The sequence below is a fragment of the Chiloscyllium plagiosum genome, chromosome 14, assembly GCF_004010195.1.
Source record: "Chiloscyllium plagiosum isolate BGI_BamShark_2017 chromosome 14, ASM401019v2, whole genome shotgun sequence".
Taxonomy (NCBI): domain Eukaryota; kingdom Metazoa; phylum Chordata; class Chondrichthyes; order Orectolobiformes; family Hemiscylliidae; genus Chiloscyllium; species Chiloscyllium plagiosum.
In genome coordinates, this window is record NC_057723.1 from 29,053,974 (window position 1) to 29,080,680 (window position 26,707).

The 26,707-nt window shown below is 40.5% G+C and overlaps 1 protein-coding gene across 2 annotated transcripts; it reads left to right on the forward strand.

Annotated features, from left to right (window-relative positions):
• Positions 1–1,281: 1,281 nt before the first annotated feature.
• On the forward strand, positions 1,282–24,677 carry LOC122556582 (cytochrome P450 2U1-like). 2 transcript variants are annotated; one of them, XR_006313578.1, is made up of 5 exons: positions 1,282–1,834; positions 16,092–16,727; positions 19,441–19,602; positions 21,204–21,835; positions 23,272–23,377. XR_006313578.1 is itself a non-coding variant. In XM_043703430.1 (5 exons), the coding sequence occupies exons 1-5, from the start codon at positions 1,324–1,326 to the stop codon at positions 23,448–23,450; spliced, it is 1,656 nt and encodes a 551-aa protein (XP_043559365.1). In that variant the 5' UTR covers positions 1,283–1,323; the 3' UTR covers positions 23,451–24,677. The 2 variants fall into 2 exon arrangements, 1 of the variants encoding a protein (XP_043559365.1); XM_043703430.1 differs by having other exon boundaries at positions 1,283–1,834; positions 21,204–21,371; positions 23,272–24,677.
• Positions 24,678–26,707: the final 2,030 nt, after the last annotated feature.

Here is a 26,707-nt window from a genome sequence, read left to right on the forward strand (position 1 = left end):
GTATGCTTTCCTTTATTGGTCAGAGTATTGAGTACAGGAGTTGGGAGCTCATGTTGCGGCTGTACAGGACATTAGTTAGGCCACTGTTGGCATATTGCATGCAATTCTGGTCTCCTTCCTATTGGAAACATGTTGTGAAACTTGTAAGGGTTCAGAAAAGATTTACAAGGATGATGCCAGGGTTGGAGGATCTGAGCTACAGAGAGATGCTGAGCAGGCTGGGGCTGTTTTCCCTGGAGCGTCAGAGGCTGAGGGGTGACCTGATAGAGGTTTACAAAATTATGAGGGGCATAGATAGGATAAATGGGCAAAGTCTTTTCCCTGGGTCGGGGAGTCCAGAACTAGAGGGCATAGGTTTCAGGTGAGGGGGAAAGATATAAAAGAGACCTAAGGGGCAACTTTTTCACGCAGAGGGTGGTACGTGTATGGAATGAGCTGCCAGAGGATGTGGTGGAGGCTGGTAGAATTGCAACATCTAAGAGGCATTTGAATGAGTATATGAATAGGAAGGGTTTGGAGGGATATGGGCCGGGTGTTGGCAGGTGGGACTAGATTGGGTTGGGATATCTGATTGGCGTGGATGGGTTGGACCAAAGGGTCTGTTTCCATGCTGTACATCTCTATGACTCTGAGATGGTGGAGATCTGAAATAGAATAGTAGAATGGCAAGATAATTTGATAATTTATCAAAACAAAATCTATAACCTATGAAGGCAGTGTGTGAAAAGTTTTTTTCTCACATCATATTTGTTGCATTTCCACATCATCTTAAATCTCTCCCCTTCATTTTTGTTTTCCAAACAGTATCTACTCTGTCCAGTCCATTCATGATTTTTAATACTGAATCATATCTCCAATCAACCTTCTTTTCTCCAGATAGAACAGTTTCAACTTCTTCAAACTACAGGTATTCTCATATCTTACGTTTTTCACATTTGGAACCACGTTACTGCACTCCCTCCAATGTATCTGCATCTTTTTTTACCATGTAGTGCCCACAATATTCCAGCTGAGGTCTACCAAATGTCTGGCACAAGTTACAACGTCACCTCCTTGTTCTTGTACTCTATTAATAAAGCAGGGGATACTATGATCTGTGGACTTGTAGATCCAGATCCTCTACTCCTGCATCCCCTTCAGAGCTGTACTCCATTACAAATGTAATCTAGGTTATTTCACTTTGGCGATTGTTAGTTGGTTGGCCGTCAATGATGATCCCACTTGATCCCCTGTGACTGTGACACTCTGAAAAAGCAGACATCTTTGCCCTTTGACCTCAGTGTACCACTGACGTCACGGCCCCTGCCTGGCGACGGGGACAAAATGGCGGCGGGTCCGCGTCCTGAAGCTGCTCATTCCCCGGGGTCCGGTCAGTGTCCGGGATTTGGCCAGACCCCCGGGGCCGGTCAGTGTCCGGGATTCGGCCAGACCCCGGGGGCCGGTCAGTGTCCGGGATTCGGCCAGACCCCGGGGGCCGGTCAGTACATGACGCCTGTTCTCCTGGGGTTTGCTGTTCTCTTGCTGAGCCGCTACCTCCTGAAGCGCAGGGTCCGGGAGCGGTGCAAGCTCCCCCCTGGACCAACCTGCTGGCCGCTGATCGGCTCGCTGATCTGTTTGGCTCGGAGACCTGGCTCCCGGAGCCAGCTCCCACCGCATCTGTACCTCACCGCCCTCGGCAAGACCTATGGAGAAATTTGCAGACTGTACCTGGGCAGACGGCTCATGATAATCCTCAATGGCTTCCAGATGGTCAGAGATGCACTGCAGCATAACGCCGAGGTGTTCTCCGATAGACCCACCATCCCTCTTATCACCATCATAACCAAGCGTAAAGGTTAGAGATACAGAGGGCATCGATTGGGCAGATGGTGGCATTGTACTAATGTCACTGAACTAGTGATTCCAGAGATTTGGATCTAGGAATATGAGTTCCCATCCGCAATGAAATTTGAATTCAATTTATCTGCAATTTAAAAAAAAAAGTTTGGGAAAAAACTTAACCACCAGGAAATTTGATGTGATGCAAGTTGCTGTAGTCTTACCTGACTGTAGAGTTGCCCTCTCATTAGAAAGAGATGACTGGTGGAGTTTTAACCTGAAGACTACTACCCCTCAGGCAAGGGAAGAGGTTGAGAAATTGAGGCCTTCATGGTAACCTCAGCTGGTGAACAAATTGAACCCATACTGTTGGCATCACAACTGAGCTAAACTGATGCAATTACAATGGTCTGACCAGCCTGAACCATGATGATGAGACTTACATGACTGAGAGTGCAACTAAGGAACTCCTGTTTGAGGAGAGAGAGACAGGACAGTTGGTTATGTGGGAGAGCAGCGAGTTAACAGGAGTGGGAGCGCTCATTGATTAAATATTAAAATGTGCATTAAGTGCAGAAAAGCTGGAAATAAGTCCAGGAGCATTAGTGGAGAGAAAAGTAAAGTCCACTTTTCAGAACTGGAAAAAAACAAGCTGTGATGAGACAGGAAAAGGAGTGAGGGGCAAAGAAAAGAACAATGCAGAAGGATCAAAAAGGCAAAGACGGAGACTAACTGATATGTGAATGTTGGTGCAGAGTAAAGATGTGATAATTAAAGAAACAAAAGATGGGTATGAAGGAGCTGTTAATGGCAGAATTATTTACAACAACGCTGTGAAAAATACACAGTGACATTGAATCTAATCTGAAATTGCTGAACAGAAATGTGTGAAAATTGAGTACCCGTCAAGGTACTCACATGATGTGGAGATTAAATTACTTACAGTGTGGAAACAGGCCCTTCAGCCCAACAAGTCCACAGTGACCCTCTGAAGAGCAATCCACCCAGACCCATTCCCCTACACCTAACACTACAGGCAATTTTAGCATAGCCAATTACCTAACTTGCACATTTTTGGACTGTGGGAGGAAACCAGAGCACCTGGAGGAAACCCACGCAGACATGGGGAGAATGTGCAAACTCCACACAGACAGTTGCCTGAGGTGGGAATTGAAGCCATGTCTCTGGCACTATGAGGCAGCAGTGCTAACCACTGTGCCACCTATATTGAACACCTAATATCACCTGTGAATAAAGTAAATACAATGAAATCTTACAAAATATTTTTCAATGGGTATGATATAAAGAGGTGAAATTTGATGAAACAGAAATGGTCCATTTTCCTCTAATGATTTGTTAACAAAGTTACATTTTGATGAAAAATGGCATTTTTAAATCTGCATGATTTTATTTTCTGTATAGTTAGTTTCCAAAAAAAATCAAAAATTTCACCCCATAGCCAGTTATGTAATTTTAAAAGTTTTATTATATCATTACAAAATACAGATAATAGATTAATGTTTTATGAATTGACATCTTCATTGCCAACTGAATTGGACCTCCCCAGATAATTATGCAATTATTTTTATACTGCATGCGTTTTGATTATTAGCTCTTAAGGAAATCTTAAAGTAAGAAAGTGAAGCACGAGAGAAATTCAAAATGAGTTCAAAACAATAAAGGAAACTGAATGAGAAATATTCATTGGCATGTTGCAAGACTTGATCATCTTCTCTACAAGGTCAGATTTTTATTTTGACTTTGCAGTCATAGGGCGGTACTCAGTGAAATGTCAAGGACTTCCTAACTAGGAAAGGCAGTAATTGGAAAGATGTAAAACTTATAATGGCATTCATGCACCTCTATTTGTATAACACAAGAAGTCTGAAATGAAAATAGAAATTCCAGAAGTGTGGAATTCCACAGCTACCTGCCAATTCTGAAATGATCATCAAATAATTGGAGCATGAACTACTATACACTTTAACTAGATAGAATCGAACAGTGAAACTTGGAGATGAAGAGACAACAAAAGCAAAGTTCTCCATAAGGTAAAAAGCATAGAAAAGGCCCCTTCCTATAACCAAAATTCCTAAACTGTAGAAAAAGAAAAAAAATTCCATTAGCGTCCTTCCAAACCTGAAGAGGAAAGCATTTTGCACCACCACATGCTGCAAAACTATTGGTGGTTTCCTGAAAAATCAAAATTGAAAAAGTAGCATTGTATAAAATCACAGGGTAATTTACAGAGCAGATTAGAATCAATTTCTTGTGAAATTAAATTCGGTAATGACTTGATGTAATAATCGTTTGAAGAGAGTACTGTGGGGGCAGATTTTAGTCATATCTGGAACCATTGCTTCATACATAGACACAGCAGTCACAAGTCTTGTTACTGCTTAGCCTGATTGCTGAGCATGGCTTCTGTAAAGGCTAACTCTCCTTCCATGGTTCGGTAAAAGAGTGCAAGGTGCTTTGTTTCACTGTGTTGTAACTTAGATCAAATGAACATTTGGGAGAGGGTGAAGATATAGAGATGGTGCAAAAGTGTGATACGATTGAGTAAGGTAACTGCAAAGATGAGGGAGAAGCTGGCAGAGTTGATTGGAAGGGGAGCAGGGAAAAATATAGAATAGTGGAGCAGCAATGGCAGGAGTGACTGGGAGTAATTCGAGAGGTACAGCAGAAAGTCATCCTAAGCAAAAAGAAATGTACTAAGGGGAGGGTGAGGCAACCAAGGCTAATGAGTACAATGTGGTAAAGAGCAGTGGGAAGCCACAAGATTGGGAAGCATTTTACCAGCAGAGGGCAACAGGGGCAGGGGCAGCGGTAGTAGGTGTTGATAAAATATGTGGGTAAGCTAGCTAGTAATATAAGAAGACAGCAAAAGTTTGTTTTGATATATAAAGGTAAAAGAGAGAGGCCAGAGTGGACACTGAAAAATGAGGGTGGAGGTGGCAGTGGGGAGCAAAGAAATGACAGAGGAACTGAAAATATGTTTTGCATCAGTCTTCACAAAGGAAGACACCAGTAGCATACCAGAACTTTGAGAGCATTGGGAGGGCAGAGAGGAGAGTAGTGGCTATCATTAAGGATGAAGGCGGATAAGTCACCTGGACTGGATGGGCCAAGGTTGGAGTGTTTGAGCTATAGGGAGAGGCTGAATGGGCTGGGGCTGCTTTCCCAGGCATGTCAGAGCTGAGGGGTGGCTTGTAGATGTTTATAAAATCATAAGGGGCATGGATAGGTAAATAGACAAGTTCTTTCCAGAATAGAGGACATAGATTTAGGGTGAGAGAGGGATTAAAGATTTAAGAGGGATCTAAGGGGCAATGTTTTCACACAGTGGGTGATGCATGTATGGACTAAGCTGTCAGAGGGAGTGATGGAGGCTGGTACAATTAGAACATTTAAAAGGCACCTTGATGAGTATATGAATAGAAAGGATTTGGAGGTATACGGGCCAAGTGCTGGCAAATGCGATTAGATTAATTTAGGATATCTGGTTGGCATGGACAGGTTAGACCAAAGGATCTGTTTCCGTGATATACATCTCTATGACGAAATCCCAGGGCTCTGAAGAAGCTGAGGAGATTGTGGAGGCATTGGTGGTGATCTTTCAGGAATGACTGGACGCACGGAGGGTCGCATATGATTGGAAGATGACTAATATAACACCCCTGTTTAAGAAGGAAGGGAGCAGAGGTGAGAAATTATAGTCTGGTTAGTCCAACTTCAATCGGTTCTAAGATTTTAAAGTCCATTTTTAAGGATGAGATTGTGGAGCACTTGGAAGCACATGGTAAAATAGGACAGAGTCAACATGGCTTCATCAAGGGGAGGTCATTGCTGACAAATCTGTTCAAATTCTTTGAGGAGGTAATTCTTTGAATAAGTTAGAAAAGGTAGAGCCAGGGGAGTGATCTGTTTGGATTTCCAGAAGACTTTTGACAAGGTGCTACATAGGAGGCTTATAGCTCTTATAAGAGCACATAGTGTTAAGGGCAAGGTACTGGCATGGGGAGAGGATTGGCTGACTGGCAGAAGGCAGAGAGTGGGGTTAAAGGAGTCTGTTTCTGAATGGCAACCAGTGATTAAGTGGACATCTGCAGGGGTCAGAGTTGGGGCCTCAAATATTCATGTTATACGTTAACAATCTGGACGAAGGAATTGATGGCATTGCTGTTTAGTTTGCAGATGACACAAAGATAGGTGGAGGGAACGTGGTGTTGAGGCAGTGGGGAGGCTGCAGAAGGACTTGGACAGGCCGACGAAATACAATATGAGAAAGTGTGAGGTTGTGCTGGTAGGAAAAATAGAAGTGTAGTATATTTTCTAAATGGGGAAAGGCTTCAGAAATTTGAAGCACTAAATAGACTTAGTCCTACTTCAGAATTCACTTAAAGTTAGCAGTTAGGAAGACAAACACAATGTTAGCATTCACTTTGAGAGGGCTAGAATGCAAGAGCAAGAATGTATTGCTGAGGCTTTTGGAATATTGGGAACAGTTTTGTGCCCCAAATCTATCCAAGGATGTGTGGCCAGGGAGGAGGTCCTCAGGGAGTTGACAAGAATGATCCTGGGGAGGAAGAGCTTTTCATATGAGAAGTGGTTGAGGACTCTGCATACGTACTCAGGAGAGTGTAGGAGGATAACTGGTGGGGGAGGTGGAATCTCATTGGAACTTGTGGAATACTGAAAAGCCTGGATAGAGTAGAACTGGAGATGTTTCCACTAGTAGAGGCTAGGACCAGAGGGCACAACCTCAGAGTGAAGGACGACCCTTCAGGACTGAGATGAGGAGAAATTTCTTCAGGCAGAGGGTGGCGCATCTGTGGAACTCATTGCCACAGAGAGTTGTGGAGGCCAAGACATAAATTGTCTTTAATACAGAGTTAGAAAGGTTCTTGATTTGTACGGAGATCAACGGTGACAGGCAGAAGGCAGAAGGATGGGATTAAGAAATGTATCAGCAATGATCATATGGCAGAGCATATTCAGCAGGCTGAATGGCCTAATTCTGCTTCTAGCTCTTATGGTCTTAAGTGTTTGAAATAATGTAATATTTTGTTGATTGTTGAGTTGTTTTGTCCTGTAGTGGTACATCTTAAATATACCGTGCTACACAATGAAGTATTAATTCATAAACTATGTTCTAATTTGCAATCCTAACAAAAAGTCTATTTCCTTCAGCAGATTGAGATTCCTACTAAATCCAAGAAGTACTTGGCTAGCCAGCATGGAGCTTGATAGTGTAATTTTGTTTGACAATTTCGGCAGTATTATGAGGGTGCTGCATAGTTGGACTTGTCATCTACTGTTTGAGCATAACATCCTTTCTGTATTCATTAATAGAGGTTGCATAGAGCAATGTGACAAGAGAGCAGAAGACCTGTACCTTATATTCAAGACTATATTTCTATAGATAGCACACAGTAAATGTTGGAACTGTTGAAACATAAGCAGAAAATGATGGAAGTAGGTCAGGCAACTTCTATAGAGAGAAAAATAAACTTTTTGTTTTAGCTTGGTGACCTTTCATTCAATATATATTTGAATATAGGCTGGAGACAATGAGGTCTGCAGATGCTGGACATCAGAGTTGAGAGTGTGTTGCTTGAAAAGCACAGCAGGTCAGGCAGCATCCAAAGAGCAGGAAAATCGACGTTTCGGGCTGGAGCCCTTCATCAGGAATGAAGTATATATGAGTATTTATGGAGAGTTGGGATGAATTGTTCCTTGTTGCACAACAAAAGAATAAAAGAGGTAGGCAGCCTCTAGCAGTTCCTTTATGGAATTGTCTGTAACATTGCTTTAGACCCTGAAAACCTGACTGATACTCTGCCCAGTTTTTTTTATTCATTTGTGTGTTGTGGGTATCACTAGCTGGCCAGTATTTATCGCCCGTCCCTAGTTGCCCTTGAGAAGGTGGTGGTGAGCTGCCTTCTTCACCCGCTGTAGTCCACGTGTGGGTTGACGCACAATGCCATTAAGAAGGAAATTCCAGGATTTTCACCCAGTGACAATGAAGGAACAGTGACATATTTCCAAGTCAGGTTGGTGAGTGGCTTGGAGGGGATCTTGAAGGTTCCCATATATCTTCTGCCATGTCCTTCTAGATGGAAGTGGTCATGGTGCTTTGGTGAATTTCTGCAGTGCTTCTTGTAGTTAGTACACACTGCTGCTACTGAGCATCGGTGCTGAAGGGAGTGGATGCTTGTGGATGTAGCTGCTTTGTCCTGGATGGTGTCAAGCTTCTTGAGTGTTATTGGGGCTGCACGCTTCTAGGCAAGTGTGGAGTATTCCATCACACTCCTGACTTGTGCCTTGTGGAGGGTGGGCAATCTTTGAGGAGTCAGGAGGTGAGTTAAACATTGCAGTATTCCTCGCCTCTGACTTGCTCTTGTAGCCACTGTGTTGATGTGGCGAGTCCAGCTGAGCTTCTGGTAATGATAATCTCCAGGATGTTGATAGTGGGGAGTTCAGTGATCATAACTCTACTGAATGTCAAATGGCGGTGGTTTGATTGTCTCTTATTGGTGATGGTCATAACCTGGCATTTGTGTGGCGCTAATGTTACTTGTCACTTGTCAGCCCAAGCCTGGATATTGTCCAGATCTCATTCCATTTGAACAAGGACTGCTTCAGTATTTGAGGAGTTGTGAATGGTGCTGAACATTGTGCACTAATTGGCAAACGTCCGCATCCTGTCCTTATGATGGTGGGAAGGTCATTGATGAAGCAGCTGAAGATGGTTGGGCCTAGGACACTACCTTGAGGAACTTCCTGTAGCAATGTCTTAGAGCTGAGATAACTGACCTCCAACAAGCATGTCTGTATTCCGAAATGTCATTTATGACTCGAATGACCAGAGAGTTTGCCACTGATAAAAAATTGATTCCAGTTTTGCTGGGGCTCCTTGATGCTACACTTGGTTGAATGCAACCTTGATGTCAAGGGCTTTTGCTCTCACCTAACCTCTGGAATTCAACTCTTTTGTCCATGTTTGAACCAAGGCTGTAATGAGGTCAGGAGCTATGGCCTTGACAGAACCAAAACTGAGCAGGTATGTGCTGAGCAAGTGCTGCTTGATAGCAGTGTTGATGACACCTTCCATCTCTTAACTGATGATCAAGAGTGTTGGAGCAGTAATTGGCCAGATTAGATTTGTCCTGCTTTTTATGTACAGGAAATAGATGTCTAAGTTTCAACATTATTGGGTAGATACCAATGGTGTAACTTTACTGGAACAGCTTGGTTAGGGGAGCAACAAGTTCTGAAGCTCAAGGCTTTAGTAATATTGCCGGAGTGTTTTCAGAGCCCATAGCCTTTGCTATCCAGTGTCTCCAGCAGTTTCTTGATACCAAGTTGGCTGAAGATTGGTATCTGTGATGCTGGGGACCAGTGGAGGAGGCCAAGATGCATCATCCACTTGGCACTTCTAGCTGAAGATTGCTGTGAAAGCTTGATGTGCTGGACTCTTCTATCACTCAGGATGGGGATATTTCTGCAGCCTCCTGTTCCAGTGAGTTGTTTAATCGTCCTCCACCATTCACAAGTGGATATGGCAGGATTGCAGAGCTGAGATCTGATCCGAGAGATCACCTAGCTCCCTCAGTCACTTGCTGCCAATGCTGTTTGATAGTGTTCTTTAAGTATAGTCTTAAGCCAAGTATTGGGACCTTCATTTTCATAATTAAAAATCACACAACACCAGGTTATATTCCAACAGGTTTATTTGGAAGCACTAGCTTTCGGAGCGCTTCTCCTTCAGGTAGTTAGTTTTCATAGTTAAGGTGCATATTTTAGTTAGGTGCACTGAACAATTGGAAGTTGCTGGCTTCAAGTTTCAAAGCCCATAAGACAGAGGAATAGAAATTAGGCCATTCAACCCATCGAGTCTACTCTGCCATTCAATCATGGCTGATGAGTTTCTCAATTTCGTTCTCTAGCTTTCTTCCTGTAACCCTTGATCCCCTTGACAATGAAGAACCTATCTATCTCTGTCTTAAATATACTCAATGACCTAAACTTCACAGCCTTCTGTGGCAGTGAATTCCATAGATTCACTCTTTGGCTGAAGAGGTGTCTCCTTATCTCCATTCTACTCTAAGGCAGTGCCCTCAGGTCGTAATCTCTTCTGCCAATGAAAACATCTTCCCAACATCCACTCTGTCCAGGCCATTCCATATTCTGTGAGTTTCAATTAGCTTATGTAGTTTCCCATGGATTGTAGACACAAGAAATATTTTGCTTGAAAAATGTGAAGTATGGAGCGATTTTAGCCTGCTTTTTCCCAGCATTTTTTACAATAATTTTGGGAATACTGTCCCTTATAAAAATAATCAGAGAGTAAAAGTTTGGCAACAATCACCTCTGATCTCATGTGCAATCTTTAATAGATATCAGCACTGTGCTTAATGTAAGTTCATTTGTCTGAACACCTTCCATTTCTGCCCATTAATGTGTTATTCACTTGTATCTGAACTCACATTGCGTGGTGTAAAGTGAGTTCACCTTATATAAGGTCCCTGGATCAAAAGTAATTAATCCTTGTTGATAGTGAGTTTTGTAGCTCATGTTGAGGTTCTGGATGTAAGTTTGCTCACTGAGCTGAAAGGTTCATGATGATGTTACCTAGTATGATGACAAACATCTGAAAATGAACCTTCCAGCTCACCGAGCAAACTTACATCCAGATCCTTGTTGATATTGGTTGTGGGCAATTGCAACCCCTTTCTGCTGAAAAGAAGGACATCAAGTGTGGTTATCTCTGGTTTGCTTCCAATTCCTTGGGCTGGAGGGGACAGGAACAGGGAGATAATGGACTTGAATGTATGGCTGGGGAACTGGTGCAGGAAGCAAGGATTTAAATTCTTGGATCACTGGGGTATGTTTAGCGGTAAGGATAAGTTATACAAGAGGGACGGGTTGCACCTTAATAGGTGGGGGACCAGCATTCTGGCAGGTAGGTTTGCCACTGCAACACAGCTACGTTTAAACTAAATAGCGGGGGGGAGGGGACAAACTGGAAGTTTAAGAAGGAAGCTAAAGGGAAAGTTAGAACGAGAGAAGTCAAGAAAGACAATGGAATCAATGGAGCAGGAAACTCAAAAAAGGATCATGCCGTAAGATCAAGTGAAATAGGAATTGATAGGAAGGGTGGGGGGAGTAACAAATTAAAAATATTATATATGAATGCACGATGCATTAGAAATAAGGTGGATGAGCTTGAGGCTCATTTGAAAATTGGCAATTATGATGTTGGGATAACTGAGACGTGGCTTCAAGTGGACAGGGCCTGGGAAATGAATATTCAAGGCTACACGTGCTATCGTAAGGACAGACTGACTGGCAGAGGGGGTGGGGTGGCCTTGTTGGTAAGGAATGATATTCAGTCCCTTGCACGGAGGGACCTAGAATCAGGGGACGTAGAGTCAGTATGGATAGAGCTGAGATATTCTAAGGGTAGAAAGACCCTAATGGGAGTTATCTACAAGCCCCCAAACAGTAGCCTGGATGTAGTGTGTAAGTTGAATAAGGAACTAAAATTGGCCTGGCGCAAAGATATTACTACAGTTGTTATGGGGGACTTCAACATGCACATAGACTGGGAGAATCAGGATGGTGCTGGACCCCAAGAAAGGGAGTTTGTGGAGTGCCTCCGAGATGGATTCTTAGAACAGCTGGTGCTGGAGCCTACCAGGGAGAAAGCAATTCTGGATCTGGTGTTGTACAATGAACCGGATTTGACCAGGGACCTCAAAGTAAAGGAGCCATTAGGAGGTAGTGACCACAAGACAATAAGCTTTAATCTGCAGTTTGAAAGGGAGAGGGTACAATTGGAAGTGACAATATTTCAGTTGAATAAAGGGAACTATGGAGCTATGAGGGAGGAGCTGGCCAAAGTTCAATGGTGCAATATTCTAGCAGGGATGGCAATGGAACAACAATGGCAGGTATTTCTAGGTATAATGCAGAAGATGCAGGATCAGTTCATTCCAAAAAGGAAGAAAGATCCTAAGGGGAGGCAGGAGTGGCCATGGCTGACGAGGGAAGTTAAGGACCATATAAGGACAAAAGGGAAAAAAGTATAACATTGCAAAGATGAGTGGGAAAATCGGAGGACTGGGAAGCTTTTAAAGAACAACAGAGAATAACTAAAAAGGAAATACTCAAAGAAAAAATAAGGTACGAAGGTAAACTGGCCAAAAATATAAAGGAGGATAGTAAAGACTTTTATAGGTATGTGAAAAGAAAAAAAATGGTTAAGACTAAAATTGGGCCCATGAAGACAGAAACGGGTGAATTTATTATGGGGAACAAAGAAATGGCAGAAGAGTTGAATTGGTACTTTAGATCTGTCTTCACTGGGGAAGACACGAGCAATCTCCCAGATGTAATAGTGGCTGAAGGACCTGAACTGAAGGGAATTTATATTAGGCAGGAAATGGTGTTGGAGAGACTGTTAGGTCTGAAGGTTGATAAATCCCTGGGACCTGATGGTCTGAATCCCAGGATACTAAAGGAGGTGGCTGTAGAAATCGTGGATGCATTGATGGTCATTTTCCAATGTTCTATAGATTCAGGATCAGTTCCTGCAGATTGGAGGGTGGCTAATGTTGTCCCACCTTTTAAGAAAGGAGGGAGCGAGAAAACAGAGAATTATAGACCAGTTAGTCTGACCTCAGTGGTGTGAAAAACTGGAGTCAGTTATAAAGGACGAAATTATGACACATCTGGATAGCAGTAACAGGATAGCAATGTACATTAATGATATAGATGAAGGTATTAAAAGTAATATTAGCAAATTTGCTGATGACACAAAGCTGGGTGGCAGGGTGAAATGTGAGGAGGATGTTAGGGGAATACAGGGTGACCTGGACAGGCTAGATGAGTGGACGGATGCATGGCAGATGCAGTTTAATGTGGATAAATGTGTGGTTATCCACTTTGGTGGCAAGAACTGAAAGGCAGATTACTACCTAAATGGAGTCAAGTTAGGTAAAGGGGCATACAATGAGATCTGGGTGTTCTTGTACACCAGTCAATGAAGGCAAGCATGCAGGTACAGCAGGCAGTGAAGAAAGCTAATAGCATGCTGGCCTTCATAACAAGAAAAATTGAGTATAGAAGCAAAGAGGTCCTTCTGCAGCTGTACAGGGCCCTGGTGAGACCGCACCTGGAATATTGTGCGCAGTTTTGGTCTCCAAATTTGAGGAAAGACATTCTGGCTATTGAGGGAGTGCAGCGTAGGTTCACGAGGTCAGTTCCTGGAATGGTGGGACTATCTTCAGCTGAAAGATTGGAGCGACTGGGCTTGTATACGCTTGAGTTTAGAAGTCTGAGAGGGGATCTGATTGAGATGTATAAGATTATTAAAGGATTGGACACTGGAGGCAGGAAGCATGTTGTTGCTGATGGATGAGTCCCGAACCAGAGAACAGTTTAAAAATAAGGGGTAGGCCACTTAGAACAGAGTTGAGGAGAAATTTCTTCATCCAGAGAGTGGTGGGTGTATGAAATACTCTGCCCCAGAAGACCGTGGAGGCCAAGTCTCTGAATACTTTCAAGAAAGAGTTGGATAGAGCTCTTAAAGATAGTGGAATCAAGGGGTACGGGGATAAGGCAGGAACAGGATACTGATTGAGGATGATCTGCCATGATCATAATGAATGGTGGTGCTGGCTCGAAGGGCAGAATGGCCTACTTCTGCACCTATTGTCTATTTGAGAATTTTTTTTGTTGCACTTCAGCCCTACGCTCCTGATCTTTGGCATCTAATGTGGAGGGATGCAGGCAGATCAGAGGACCTCCTCATGGGTTTGCTGCTGGGCCTGGTCAGGCAGGCTATTAACAGGTCCAGGCAGAGTGAGCTATGGAGGGGGTCATATTGGAGGGGCGATTGTCTGCCCCTCTTCTGCAGTCACATACGTGCCCAGGTGTCATTGGAGAAGGAGCACGCAGTGTTCACCAATGTTTTCGATGACCTTAGAGAGGTGAGTACCGTGGGGACTGCAGTGCTTTGTCTCCCCCTCCAATCCCATTTTAATTTATTCCCTTCCCACTCTCTCTAACCACCACCACCACTCCTCTTCCCCCACACTCACTTTTGATGATTTGCATTGCCCATAATGGGATTTGCACGTAAACTTCTAATTGGCTGCATGGTTGATTATTGATGATGGTCAATACTAATAAGCAAAAAATTTGGTGGCGGTGGGAAAGCCATTCATTTGGGTGATAACACTTATAGATGTATAAAAAAAAAATCAATCCTTGTTGGAGATATTCATTTCATGGTTCTTGTGTGGCATGAATCTTATTTGCCATTTAATTAGCCTAAGCCTGAATATTATCTAGCTCTTAATGCTAATGGACACTGACAGCTTCTTTCTGAAAAATTGGAGTGGAATAGCATGCTGGGCCCTGAGATAGTAAATGCAACTAGTATGATCCCTTCCATCACTTTGCTTGATAATTCTCTTTAATAGGATATTGATGTCATAGTTCCTAATTGCCTTCATGAAGGTGTTGGTGAGCCACCTTTTTAAACCATTGAATCCATCTGATGTAATATACCCACAATGCTGTTAGAAAGGGAATTCCAAACTTTTGACACAATGTCAGGAAAGTGATGGTGATATGGTTCCCAGTGAGAATGATGCCCGGTTTGGAAGAGAACTTGCAGGTGGTGGTGTTCCAATGTATCTGCCCCTTCGTTCTCCTAAGGGAGAAGTTTAAAGTTTTGAAAGGTGCTGTCAAAAGTGCCTAAATGAGTTGCTGCAGTGCGTCTTGTTTATGGTATGTGTTAGGCCAGTGATTCACAGTAGATTGATAAGATGGTAGTTTGCTGGATTAGATTTGTTGTGCTTTTTGTGAACACAACCAGGGATATAAAATAGTAAATGGTTAATTGATCAGTGTTGATCTTGCCATTAATTTTTATAATTAACATTTAAAATAGATCACAAAAATGCCGCAGAGAAATGAATTTTTTTAAAGGTGTTAGCAATGTTTGAGGATATTATGTGAAACAGTACTACAATTGTTGATTTATCCTGCAAATTTATCCAATGCTATTTTTCATTTTTAAAATATAACCTGCTACTGTTTAAAATGTTAATAGAAATAATTTTCATAGTTTAAATTGACGTTTCTTTTAAATGAAATTTACATCCCTAGACATTACATAGCTGGGCAGTTTTGCACTTTGTTGGATAATGCTTGTGTAACTGCAATGGAACAGCTTAGCAAGAGGCATAGCAAGTTCTAAAGCAAAGATGTTCCAACATTAGATCCAAGATGTGGCTCGGTCTGATGACCTGTGCTGTATCTAGTACACTCACCACTTTGTGGTATTACATGGACGGAATTGAATTCGCTGAGGACCAGCTTCTGTGGTCAGAGAGTCCCCAGGAGGAAGTCATAATGAATTATTCAGTTCTCAGTATCTTTGCCCATTACTGGAATTATAATGGATCTGAAGCTGTAGGTGTACCAGAAAAATCTGTTGCATTGCATAGTCATGGAAATTACTTTTTGATTCATGGTGTTGGGAAGGTTATAAATCTTCCCAGCTTGTGAATTGGCTCTTCCTAAATCATAAGTTAATGTTTTCTCTAGTTCTGCTGGTAAGCAATTAAAGTATATTCAATGGTAAAAGGAATTATAATGGATCTGAAGCTGTAGGTGTACCAGAAAAATCTGTTGCATTGCATAGTCATGGAAATCACTTTTTGATTCATGGTGTTGGGAAGGTTATAAATCTTCCCAGCTTGTGAATTGGCTCTTCCTAAGTCATAAGTTAATGTTTTCTCTAGTTCTGCTGGTAAGCAATTAAAGTATATTCAATGGTAAAATCATGTAATCAAATATTATTATAAAGATGTGATGCAAGCATTCTTAATGGACTCATAGTCAGCTTTTGTGCCCATTTGAAGAGCTGTTTTACCATTTCAGGTAGGACATCCCTGGGTTAATGTAAAGTATCACTTGAATATTAATTACCAATTGCTGGCAATAATCTTATTCATAATGTCACTAAGGAAGAACCTCTTCACAAAACATCTCTTCCCATTTTCTCTTTAAATAACAGCTTTAAAGCAATCTTCCCAAATCTTCTCAAAACTCGCTAAGCTTTAAAGCAATATGAAATGGCACAAGGATAGTGAGCAGTAGACAAGTATTGGGTTTAACATATTTTGGGTAATTAATCACTTAGATTGCAAATGCTGTTCAGAGTAATAACGTACTTGTATAATTATTTTCAGGAATAGTTTTTGCTCCATATGGCTTGGTCTGGAAGCAACAAAGAAAGTTTTCCCTCTCGACCCTGAGACACTTTGGTTTCGGGAAACTTGATCTGGAGCCAAAAATCATAGAGGAACTGCAGTTTGTGAAGTCAGAGTTTTCCAATGCTATTGGGACAGCCTTCTCTCCTTCTCATGTCATTCACAATGCTGTGTCTAACATCATTTGCTCAATGTGCTTTGGGAAACGGTTTGACTATGATGATGAAGAGTTTAGAACCATGCTGAATCTAATTGTCCGAGGAATGAAATTAGCATCAAACAGCTCAGCAATGCTCATCAATGTAATTCCTTTACTTCAGTATTTACCTTTGGGATCCTTCAAGGAGGTTGCCCAAACAGTAAAAGATGTAACTGCGTTCCTGAAAAACATCATCGATCAGCACCAAAAGACTATGGACCCTGAAAACCCACGTGATTTTGTTGATTTTTATCTGAAAGAAATTGACTATCAAAGACATAAAAAGCAAAATACAAGCTTCAGTGAAGATTATTTATTTTACATAATTGGGGATCTCTTTGTAGCAGGGACAGACACGACATCCAACACACTGTTGTGGGCTATTCTGTTTATGGCTGCTCATCCAGAAATTCAAGGTAATTAACTCATCTGTACATATGAGAGATCATTTGGAAAGGGTTTATCAATATTACTGAGTCAGAAGATCTTGTATATTACGTGCTAGTAATAACGTACTTCATTTCAATATAAGAAACTTCCCCACTTTTTTTCCCCCAGTATGATGATTCTGTTTGAAGGATTTAAGTGTCCAAAGGTGGTACAATGCATTTCACTAATTGCTCTACACCACGTCATCAAACTCTGAAGACAAATCTTAAAATGGAAATTTGGTATTTCTTCATGACAGGAAAAGAACAGTGAGAGAATAAACCAAGGACTAACTGCTCAATATTTGTTATTGGCTTACTCAAAAGTGCCAAAATGACACCAGCATCCATTGATGGGGAACTCCAGAAGGATAAAACTATATTTTTCAAGGTCACATATTCTAGGAATCCCAGTTTAGATTTACCTAACCCATGAAAGGAAAGCTTGAGAAATATATAGCTCTCGCCTAAACAGTACACTTAAACTAAAGAATGCAGCAAATTTCCTCCATCCAAATAAAACAGGGATTTCTTTTGTCTATGGGTGCAGCGGGTAATGCCTGTTTTGAGCCAAGAACTATGTGGTTGATTCCCAATCTAGGACTTGACCACAGAAACTGTTTCATGGCAGAGTCAAACAGGTTAATTGACCTTGTAACCTGCAAATAGCTCTCAAGCTATAGACTCTGATTTCTGGCTAGCAATCAAGTAAAACCAAACTATTTGCCTCATGTTCCTAGATGCAAGAAGTCTTCTCAGTCTAAGAAATCAAGTACAAGACTTGTGAAGCCCAGTTTTCTAAATAAAATATTTGAAGGAGAATCTTTCAGAAGCAGACTGATAAGAAATCAGAGAGAGCTGTCAAGCTTTGGAAACTTGTGATTGGATAGAATAGAATAGAATAGTAATTTATTGTCGCTTGTATTTTGTACAAAGAAAATGTAGTGAAAAGTGTTTAAGTCACCATACCACGTTACTTTTATTAATAACAGAAGGCATAGAAAAGAAAACATTTTTAAAAAATTAACAGAAAGTCCATTTTAGTTCAATTCATGGCTCCTGCGTTCAGGAAAAGACAGTACTGCTGCTGAAAGGCAACGAAATTGCTGTCAAAAAAGGCTGCCTTGCTTGGCTGCTGCAATGCTGGGCTGCAAGACTCTGCAGAATGCTGAATCCATTCCAAGGACCCACCTCATCGCTAATCTTGGGCCAGTAGATGTCGCTGAGAGGAGTCCTAGACTGCTGGATGCTGGGCCGAAACCACCTCATCCTGAAGCCGTCACTAACTGGACGAATGGAATCCTGCTGCTGAAGATGCTGAAGCAGACCACCATTGGATGCAGTAGCCACAAAGAACTGCCATCACAGCATAATCGCAGAACTGCAGTGATTTGTTGAGCAATTTTACCCAACAATGTTGCATTTATTGATATGAACAGTTTCAGAAGCTTACATTTTTAAAGAACAAATGTAATTCCCTCAATGTTCCTACAATCGCCAAATGAAAGGAAACAACCTTTGTTGTCCTTATCTAAATTCCAGAGTTGTTTGTCAAGCTATTTTAGTTGTCAAAAGTAGAGAAGCTTTGTAGAATGTACTCTTAAATCATCATGACATTCTGCCCTGGCAAGATCATGAATTATACCATTGCTGTCAATCTATTCTCATTCATACGAACTGCAACAGAAAACAAAGCACCTTCCAGACTCTGTATAGCCAAGTATTATAAGAACAGGAGTATGCCATTCATCCTGTCGAGCCTGATCCTCCATTTAGCATGATCCTGGCTGATTGAACACTTCAATGTCTTATATACGTATGACTCCCATAATCCTTTATGTCATTCATAATCAAAAATTTACCAACTTGTACAAAAATATACTCACAAAGACCCAGCCCTCTGGGGTAGAAAGTTTCAATGATTCACAACCCTGTGAGCAAAAAAGAATTCTCCTTATCCTAACTGGCAAATCCTTATTTTTAAATTTTGTCCTCTTGGTTCTAGACTCCCCAATCAGGGGAAATATCTCGCTTATCACTTTTAAGTAAATTGTAGGTTTCAGTATGATCACCTTTCATTCTTCTAAACGCTGGAGAAGACAGGCCCAAGATCTCTTTATAGGATAGTCGTACCATCCCAGGAAGCCAATGCAAGAATGACCCATGTTGTATCCCCATTCTGTTTTCTGTCTGTTAGTTAATATTTAATCCATGCCAGTACATTACCTCCTATCTCTGAAATTTCAATTTTGCTCATCAACCTGCCGAGAGCCTTCTGAGAATCCAAGTATACTGTGTCCATCAACTATCCTTTATCAATTTTGTTAGTAAGATCCTCAAAGAAACTTCAAGTTCATCAATCATGATTTACTATTTGCAAGTCCAAGCAAACAATGCCTAACCAGATCATTTTTATTCAAATGTCCATTTATCACGTTCTTTGTGATAGACTTACATTAGTAGTAGGGAAAATGGTAGAGTCACAGAGGTCTGTAGTTCTGTTTCTTGCTTACTCCTTTCTTGAATAGTGATGTGGCATTTGCTAGTTTCCATTCTGCAAAAATCATTTCAGAATCAATAAAACTTTGGAAGATGACCACCAATGCATTGACTACCTCTAGGCACCTTGTTCAACATAGTGGAGCTGTTAAAGAACTTACAATGCAAGCTGGCTGTAAAGATGTATTTCCTCTTTTTATAGAAAGGGTTCACAAAGAGATCAGCGCAGTTATAGGTGAGTCAAGACCTCCTTCCCTCAAAGACAAACTTCATATGCCTTTCACAGAAGCAACGATAATGGAAATTCAGCGCATGACTACGGTGGTCCCACTTGCCATTCCACATATGGCATCAGAAACTGTTGGTAAGGTTACAGCTGAATTAACAGTTATTAAAACAGGAAGATTTAGTCATGTGCTGTTAAAGGTATTCATGAAAAACCTGGTCAAATTTCATTTTGATTATGTTTACACTGTACTTCTACATTATAAATTTGACAGAACTTGACTAGATATACAAAATGATTACATTATTGATTGTCTCAGTGTCTGGTTCTGATTCTAAATCCCATCCCCAATTACAGAAATTGGTGGGTGAGAGGTTAAATTAGGGATGTGACGACCTCTGTAACCCTGCTGCCTTATTGCTGTGTCCCTGTTTTATGGTACGACTTCAAGCTGGTGAGCCAGACCCTCCTACTGAAATGTAGGTGTGTTCTTTTTTATTAGATCTAATCTACATACTTAATATCACTGCCAGTTTAGCTGGAGGCCAGATGACATACTGAGAGAGAAAATAGGACCCCACAAGACAGGTTTTCAAATGGTTTCCTGTGGATTAGGAGAAGTCCTTCAGTCTTCCAGAAAGATACAGTGTTACTACAATGATTGAGGCCAGAGACCCTCCACAAACACTTGTAACTGCCAGGACTGTTTATTGGCTATGGCCTACTGGCGTCAAATTGTTTCTCCCACCTACCAGCCAGGTAGCAGGTCTGTCTGTTTAGGCTGGTGAAAATGGGAACAAGATGTTAAAAATGTTTAGAAATTAGAACAGTTTCTGTATGGAGGTAAATGATTAGCAATAGGCCTCAGGTGCATCATTATCTAGTCATTGCATTACGTAAAATGATATTGTATTGTTCTGTGTATAGATGGATGTCTTTGACTCATGCTCTTCCACCCAATACATCATGCACCGTTGTGTTGCTTCCGCTTTCCTGCTTCTTCTTTACTCACTTCTCTTGTGTAAATAATCACTTTCTCCCAAGTCCTCAAATATGCTTCAAAGTTCTAAGAAAAATGTACTATTACCACACAGCTCCCTTTGAACTATTTGAATCCCCTTACAAATAAGCCCAAGCGCCATAACTGCTCATTTAGCCAATGGTACAAAATCTGTGTTCTCTGTATCACATTCTCTTACAATCTTAAAATTCTGGGTGCATCACTTGTACAAGGAAGGTGGCAAACATATTTTAGCCTTTACATTTCCTTTGCCAGCCAACAGTTAAACTTTTCTGTAGTACTAGGTTTTGCTTATACGTAGTTAATATTAGACTTAAAAGACAGATATGACTTGGTTGCTTATTTGCAGTGCTATTAATGAGAGTCATGGATTAAATGGTTTGGGCCAGTACCTTTACACCCAGCAAGCTGCAGCATTCATTGAACTCTTGAAAACTACATCAATTGGCATGCAGCCATTTCCTAGCCAAATTTACAGGAACAGCCTGTGAGGGTAGCAAAGGATAAATGGGAGTAGGGAAAAAGAATAAAATCTAAAAACCCTGTAAAATATTACAGAAAATATATATGCACTGAAACCAGAAATTTTAATTTATAAGTACATATAATGACAATCAGACGTGCAGATGGGGCTAAAATATTAAATGCATATTGGATTAAGGTTGTGATACTAATCCCTCTCGCTCGTGTATGATGTAAGTTTCATTTTTTTTTCCAGACTTTAAAGATTATACTATACCCAAAGGAAGCATGGTGGTTGCAAATCTGTGGTCTGTGCATAGAGATCCAAGCATGTGGGAACATCCTGATGAATTTAATCCTTCTCGCTTCTTGAGTGCAGATGGAAATATTGTGAAAAATGAAGCATTTATGCCATTTGGAATAGGTAGTTTTTTTTGTAAAATATTCCTCTTTAAACATGTTTTATATTTCTCCAATTTGAATTCACCGCCACTTGTCAGCTAAGGAGGTAGGTGGAAAATTCATCTGTAATTACCTGTGAGTGTTTGCTGCTCCGTTGGCTAAGAAGAGGCACAGAAAAAAGTAGACCAGTGAATCCTGCACCTTTATAACCTACTCTCTTCATTTGCAGTTCATACTGCCTTACACAATGAGACCCCTGAGCCACACCAGGTGATGTTTAATGCAGACTTAATGACAAAGACACAGATCGTTGCCTAAAGAGGCAGAATTCTGCCATGGCTTTTGCTTAAATTTCCATGCCTTTTGTCATCTGCAAACTTTGAAATTATGCCACCCAGATCTATGTCCAAGGGAGTGATCAAAAAGAGCAGAATTCTAATATTGTTTCCTGAGAAACACTACTGCATTTCTTTCTACAACCTTGAGGTAAATTGTACTACTGTCTCCGTTTTCTGTCTGTAAGCCAATGAATAAGTTTAAAGTTGCATTTTGAAATGTTCGATGATTTGTGGGTAATAATTACTTGGTTCTGTTGGGATGAAATGTCATTTTTCGAGGGACATCAGCTTTTATTAACAAATACTGACAATTTAAGTTAAAATTATTCTATGCACTTAACAGTAATACCACTAAGATGTGAATTCAAGACCCTTTTAATGGAATGCAGTATAAAACAATTCAATATCGAGGAATAAATTGAATTGTCAATCCAATGGAACATTCTAACATTGTTGTACTCAATGAACAGCTGTGTGTCTTTAAGATGATAGTGGGTTTCATTTAGTCATCAAGGAAAAATGTGAAACCAGGCTCTACAGCATATTGGCAATTCATTAATTCAGTACAGAACTCTACTCATAATCAGTTATATAACTATTCTTGTTTCCATTGCTGTGCCATTCTACAGTGAGAAGGGAAATATTATGTATTGCCATGGTTTCAATCCTCTTTTGTTCCAAAATGTTAGGGCTGAGAGGCTTTTTTCTTTCTCATCGAACAAGAGAGAGTAAGGATACATCGGGGCATGGAACATGCCCAGCTTTCCATACGTTAACTTGAGTATAGTTTTGTTACTCCTGGGGGATATATTTGAGCATAGGATATTTGCAGTATTATTTTATGATCCAAAGTCATTTCATTTTAGTAGAGTTGAGTCTTCCTGCCACTAATGTCTTCACTTCAGTTGTAATCGAACTGCCGGAAACTCTGTGATAAAATACCTTTGACAACATATTAGGCTTGATTTGTAGACACCAGCAAAGAAACATTCCTTACATTTGCACTTGCCCAAAGACTTTGTGAGCTTTTGCACTGGAGAATGCAGTTATTTGACAGCCAACGCAACATGGTGCACTCTATAGGAGATATGGGACCTATGACAGCAAGGCAAATTATGGTGAATCTCCTCAGCCAGTCAGATTGTTGAATCCTTACTATGACAAACAGCTGAATTAATAAATACATTAGAGTATTTAACTCAATGTCAGATCATGTACAGAAAATGACACAGTGGGTTAGAAAGAAATACGGTCCTAAGAAAAAGGAGAGACCAAAAAATTTTCAATAATTAAAATCTGACATTGAATTTCAACAGTTGTAAAAAATAAGTTTCAGTGTGAATGGAGTTGCTTGGCACTAATGAAAATGTGTTACACCTTTAAAAGTTCATTTGCTCTTGAATGGTCAAGAACATTTTTAATAGTGTGTTTAGTGAGTAGCTACACTTGATAAAAGGCAGTGCTATTAGAGAAGGTTCAGCATAGAGATTGCATGGAACCATATTATAATGCAAATGTGACCAGGATTGATGCTGTGCTTTTAGAATACGAATATGTTCTACATTGATCTGTTTCTTTGATTAGGAAAACGGATCTGTATGGGAGAGCAGATGGCAAAGATGGAATTGTTCCTGATCTTCAGTACTCTCCTACAATCATTCTGCTTCAAACTTCCTGAAGGCACTGATGCACCAAACATGGCTGGCCAGTTTGGTCTAACATTATCTCCACATCCTTTTAAAATCATTCCTGTCATGCGATAAACAACTGGGTGAAGCAAGTCATGGTCTTCATAGAAGTTGCAATATAAGCCAAAGAAGACCCTCTCTCTTAACTGTCTCTTTGTATTATGGTCATTGGAACTCACTGACAGTTCAATGTTGACAGTTTGGTTTGCATAAGATGCCAGTTTCTAACTTAATATCTTTATTTGTGGTGTTGTGTGGCATTAAAGGCATTACATTGCTGCTTCCTCTAACAGAACAGTTAGAATCAACTCCAAAACACATTCAATCTCACTCCATGTTTATATGCTTTTGTTCCTCTACAGAATATGGTCCAATACTTGAACATGTATAATTTTTTTGCCACCTTGGATCTGATATTTCAACTTAAAGCATTCATGATTATTTTATTTTGTGCTTCACCCTTAAAGAATGACTACTATTTAAAATGAGCGTGTGAACAAACAAGGAAACAACTGTACTGTAATACTGTTTTATATCTTTATGAACGCGCTTGTCTTTCTTCATTTAATTGTTTGAGGAAAGATATAAGCTGTTGGAAATGAAGGTCATGTTGCTGAAGGATTATTTGTATTCTTTACTATGTTTACTGCTTTGGATTTCTCCAAAGGAAAAAAATATCTATTCTCTCTAGGAAAAGATTGCAGCAAATGGTTCACTTAGACAATGCTTTCTTCCTGACGAAGTCACTTATTATCATGGCTGAAAAACCTGTATATTCTGCGAAAGATATAATATGCACATCATGAAAGTAAAATTATGCTCAGTAAGACAGTTTTCAAAACATAGCCAAAGTTTTAAAAATTACATCTACAGTGTTCTGCACACTGATACGCCAGATACTAATCAGTCAATGAGTTAGCATTTGCATTCATGTCTACCAGAAGTATGCAGAGTTCACAGGTCATGTTGTTAATCAATGTGTAATGCTGGTTTTGTACGAGTACTGCCATTTTAAAATTCGCTACCGGCCTACAATCTCTCATCCTTCTCCAACTGAGCATGTAGTGAATGTTCTAAAGGGTCTCTTTATTCCTCTTCGTGCCGTATTATTTAAAAGGGTGATTGAATGCTGTCATGTTACTTGGGTGATTTTATAGCTGTTACAATTCGACACATTTTTCACTTGCATTTAAAGTTTCTGTATAAAGAATAAAGAACGGCACAGTACAGGAACAGGCCCTTTGGTCCACCACTTCTCTGTTGATATGTAACATCTTTCTAAATAAAGACCTTTTGCCTCTACATGGACTGAAGTCATACCATTAGGAAATAAGCCCTTTGGCCCAACTCATTCATTCCAACCAGGTTTCCTAAACTAAACTAGTCCCATTTGCCTGAATTTGACCATATCTCTCTAAACTTTTCCTGTTCATGCAACTATCCAAATGTCTTTTAGACATTGTAATTGTACCTGCCTCTACCATTTCCTCTGGTAACTCATTCAATATACTCACCACCCTCTGAAAAAATTGCCTCTCGAGTCTCTTAAATCTTTCCTGTCTCACCTGAAACCCATGCCCTTTAGTTTTGCGCTCCCCCATCCTGGGAAAATTACTTGGCTATTCATACTACCTATACTCACTTCTTAGGAATTTAAAAAGGAAAAGATTAGCTAGATAAAAGTCAGTCCATTATAGTTGCAATAGGAGAATTTATAGTACAGAAGAAAGAAATATTATCTATATTCACGGAGAGAGTTACAGAAAATTCCTTGAAAGTGAAGTTGCAGGTAGATAGGGTAGTGAAGAAGTGGGATGGGAGAGGGAGGATTAAGTCCATAGAAAAAATCATCTTATATATCTATAGCCCCTGATGGCTAAGTTGCCAGCAATTATCTCATCATTGCTAATATGACCTAAGGAGGTCAGGATATGCAGGTATGCTTTGCCCCCCTTCTTGTTAGTTCCAGCTGCCTTAAGTTGTGTGTCACTTGCAAGAGAGAAAGTCAAAAATCATATGACATCAGGTTATAAGCCAACAGGTTTATTAGAAATCACAAACCTTCAGAGCAATGCTCCTTCATCAGGTGCAATGAAAGTGGGAACACCGACACAGAGTTTATCGGCAGAGAGATTAAGAGATCACACAATTGGACACACTCAAGTGCACACACACACACAAATCTATGGGGCGAATCATTTTATCTAAGAAATTTGTTTATTTGCAGATACATTCTATTTTGTTCAAAAAAACAATTTGTAATCAAAGTCAGTATGGCATTTTATAAACGCTTGCTTTCGGAACAAGACCCACTTGATTAAAACTCAGAGACAGATTCTGAATGAGGCGGCACACCTACAATTTAGTGTCTGACCAGAGATGTCACCTTTTATATCTCTGCCTGATTGAAGTTTGGAAACTTAGGCAGACACTGATGAAACCTGTAATTATCTCAGTGCAGTGACTTGAAACAGATTCTGAATTTTCATCTTAATCAACAAAACTTGCATCTCCTTTCTAACACAGTTCTTCATCAGCCATTTTAGGTTTGTTCACTCCACTTACACCAATTGTCTGATCCTTTGATCTCTCTGCCTATAGACTTTGTGTCAGTGTGCCCTCTCTCACTGCATCTGATGAAGGAGTATTGCTCAGAAAGCTTGTGATTTCTAATAAACCTGTCGGATTGTAACCTGGTGTCGTGTGATTTTTGACATTGTCCGTTACAGTCCAACACTGTCACCTCCACATCATTGCATTAGAGAAGGCGGAGTATCGATGAGTATCATCAAATAATATGGTAGTGGCTATTGATAAGCTGCCAATGTTTGCAAGCTTTGAGATGTGGGTTTGAGGTTTGTAGCATTAAGTGAGGGTGAATTGTGCCATAGACAAGTTATACCCAACTCCTGATGGACATTGTTGATAGCTGAGTGATAAGGATGTGGTGATCCTGAGCATTGGTTGAAGCTGGTGGTGTGAGGTTATTGAACTTCTTGTGTACAAAGTTAAAAATCGCACAACACCAGGTTATAGTCCAACAGGTTTAATTGGAAGCACTAGCTTTCAGATTAAACGTGTTGGACTAAACCTGGTGTTGTGTGATTTTTAACTTTGTACACTCCAGTCCAACACCGGCATCTCCAAATCAGAACTTCTTGTGGTACTGCTTCCACATTGCTCAGGCTGTATGTCTCAGATTGACTTGCATAACTAGTTGTTCCCTGCACTGATAATCTTGGATAACTCATCACTTCTCCACCTAGATCTCCATCATAATATCTAAAACTGGTTCAGTCTTTCTTATATTCAACCATTGGTCTGAGACAACT

Excerpts from the sequence above, each read along its gene's own strand:
- LOC122556582 (XM_043703430.1), top strand. The coding sequence starts at position 1,324 with ATGGCGGCGGGTCCGCGTCCTGAAGCTGCTCATTCCCCGGGGTCCGGT. Across the intron at positions 1,835-16,091 it reads CATCATAACCAAGCGTAAAG|GAATAGTTTTTGCTCCATAT; the intron begins GTTAGAGATACA and ends AATTATTTTCAG. Across the intron at positions 19,603-21,203 it reads TATGGCATCAGAAACTGTTG|ACTTTAAAGATTATACTATA; the intron begins GTAAGGTTACAG and ends TTTTTTTTCCAG.